Source organism: Carlito syrichta, unplaced genomic scaffold, assembly GCF_000164805.1.
Source record: "Carlito syrichta isolate Samal-C Ts95f unplaced genomic scaffold, Tarsius_syrichta-2.0.1 Scaffold312194, whole genome shotgun sequence".
Taxonomy (NCBI): domain Eukaryota; kingdom Metazoa; phylum Chordata; class Mammalia; order Primates; family Tarsiidae; genus Carlito; species Carlito syrichta.
The window spans coordinates 319,967-321,879 of NW_007256290.1; the positions used below are offsets into that span (position 1 = coordinate 319,967).

General features: G+C 50.7%; 1 protein-coding gene across 1 annotated transcript in view; it reads left to right on the forward strand.

The window, feature by feature from the left end:
* The window catches only part of CHMP4A (charged multivesicular body protein 4A), a 4,845-nt gene extending 3,722 nt beyond the window's left edge, over positions 1–1,123 (forward strand). Inside the window, exon 6 of the mRNA XM_008069726.1 lies at positions 810–1,123. Within this exon, the coding sequence (XP_008067917.1) occupies positions 810–865 (56 nt within the window). The 3' untranslated portion in view covers positions 866–1,123. The remainder of the gene's footprint in view (positions 1–809) is intronic.
* Positions 1,124–1,913: the final 790 nt, after the last annotated feature.

Here is a 1,913-nt window from a genome sequence, read left to right on the forward strand (position 1 = left end):
GGGCTCCAGAGATCCTTCCGCCTCAGTCTTCCAAGTAGCCGGAATTACAGGCGCACGCTACCACACCCAGCTAATTTTTTATTTATTGTGGAGACGAGGTCTCGCTAAGTTGCTCAGGCGGGTCTTGAACCCGCAGGCTCAGGCAATCCACTCATCCTCAGCCTCCCAAAGCACAGGATTACAGGCTGAGCCACCGAGCCCGGACTTTTTTTTTTTTTTTTGAGTTGGAGACTCACTCTGTTGCCCAGGGTTTTTGAGTTGGCATATCACTCTGTTGCCCAGGCTGGAGTGCAGTGGCATGTTCACAGTCACCGCAGCCTCGACCTGCTGGGCTCAGACGATCCTTCTGCCTCAACCTTCCAAGTAGCTGCAATTACAGGCACACGCTACCATGCCCGCCTTATTTTTTGATTTGTTGTAGAGATGAGGTCTCACCAAGTTGTCCAGACTGGTCTCGAACCCCTGAGCTCAGGCAGTCCTCTCGCTTCATTCTCCCGAAGTGCTGGGATTATAGGCTTGAGCCACTGCGCCTGCCCGAGACCCCTACTCTTAAAAAAAAAGAGAGAGTGGGAAGGATTATTCCACATCTGTCCTGCCTCAAAGGAGCCAGGCAGAGAGGGCTGCTGCTGCGGTTGTATAGGTTGTTGACTGCATAAGGGCACCTGGCTATACAGGAACCACATCTTTAGGTTCTCTGCTAGGGAGAGAGCATTCAGCACGTTCTGAATGCCCCAGCTAGGGATGTCTGGAAGTTGCTAAGACCTTAACCCTTCTCCTTTCTTTTTCTCTGGGTATCCTTGTCCCCAAAGCTTCCAAAACGGATGAAGATGAAGCACTGAAGCAGCTGGCTGAGTGGGTATCCTGATGAGTCTGGGCTTGTCTTCCTAATATTGCCTTTGTTGATCCCTTTTCCTTAAGTGCCAAGTGCTGAGCTAAAGGAGCATAGCTTTTTGGGGAGGTCCTGCTGAGGGTGGTAGTGTGACCCTGCCTGAAAAAACGGCCTGTTGCCCTCTGAGCCCTGCCTCGCCTCTGACGAAGAGTTGCTACAGAAGGAGCCCTGGGCTCCCTTCTCTTGGATAGCAGTTCTGGTACCCTTGTTCCCAATAAAATCAGGCAGACAGAACCCTAGTGTCTATACTGCTTTGTCTATTGCTGAAACTCTTCCCCTGGTGCTTAGAGCCTTGTTTCAAGCAAGGGAAATAATGGGAGTGAAGATGGGGGTTGGAACATAGAACAAATTGGCATTCCCAATCTCCTAACTTATGATCCAGGCAGACACAGTTTCATCTTTCAAGTTGATTTTCCCTAGAGTTGCCCAGTGCTGAGGCTGAAGAAATTATCATCTACCATTTATCTTAGAACCATGTAGAACCATTTCTGAGTTTTCCCATCACTTTCCTCTGCGAAGACATGACTGCCAAGAAAGTCCATTTTCCTTCTGCAAAGCACATTTTCTTTTTTGACTTGGAGTCTTACTCTGTCACTCAGACTGGAGTGCAGTGGCACACTCATGCCCACCTCAGCCTTGACCTACTGGGCTCAGGTGATCCATCTGTCTTAGTCTTCCAAGTAGCTGGAACCATAAGCACGTGCCACCACGCCTGACCAATTTTTTGATTTATTGTAGAAATGAAGTCTTGGCTGGGTTCGGTGGCGCAGCCTGTAATCCCAGCACGTTTTGGGGCCGAGGCAAGTGGATTGCCTGAGCCCAAGGGTTTGAGACCCACTTGGGCAACTTGGCAAGACCTCGTCTCTACAATAAACCAAAAATTAGCCAGGCAGTTAAACACACCTGTACTTCCGGCTACTTGTAAGGCTGAGGCGGAGGGATCGCCGGAGCCCAGCAGGTCGAAGCTGCGGTGGCTGGGAGCGGCCACTGCACTCCAGTCTGGGCGACGGAGTGAGACTCCAAC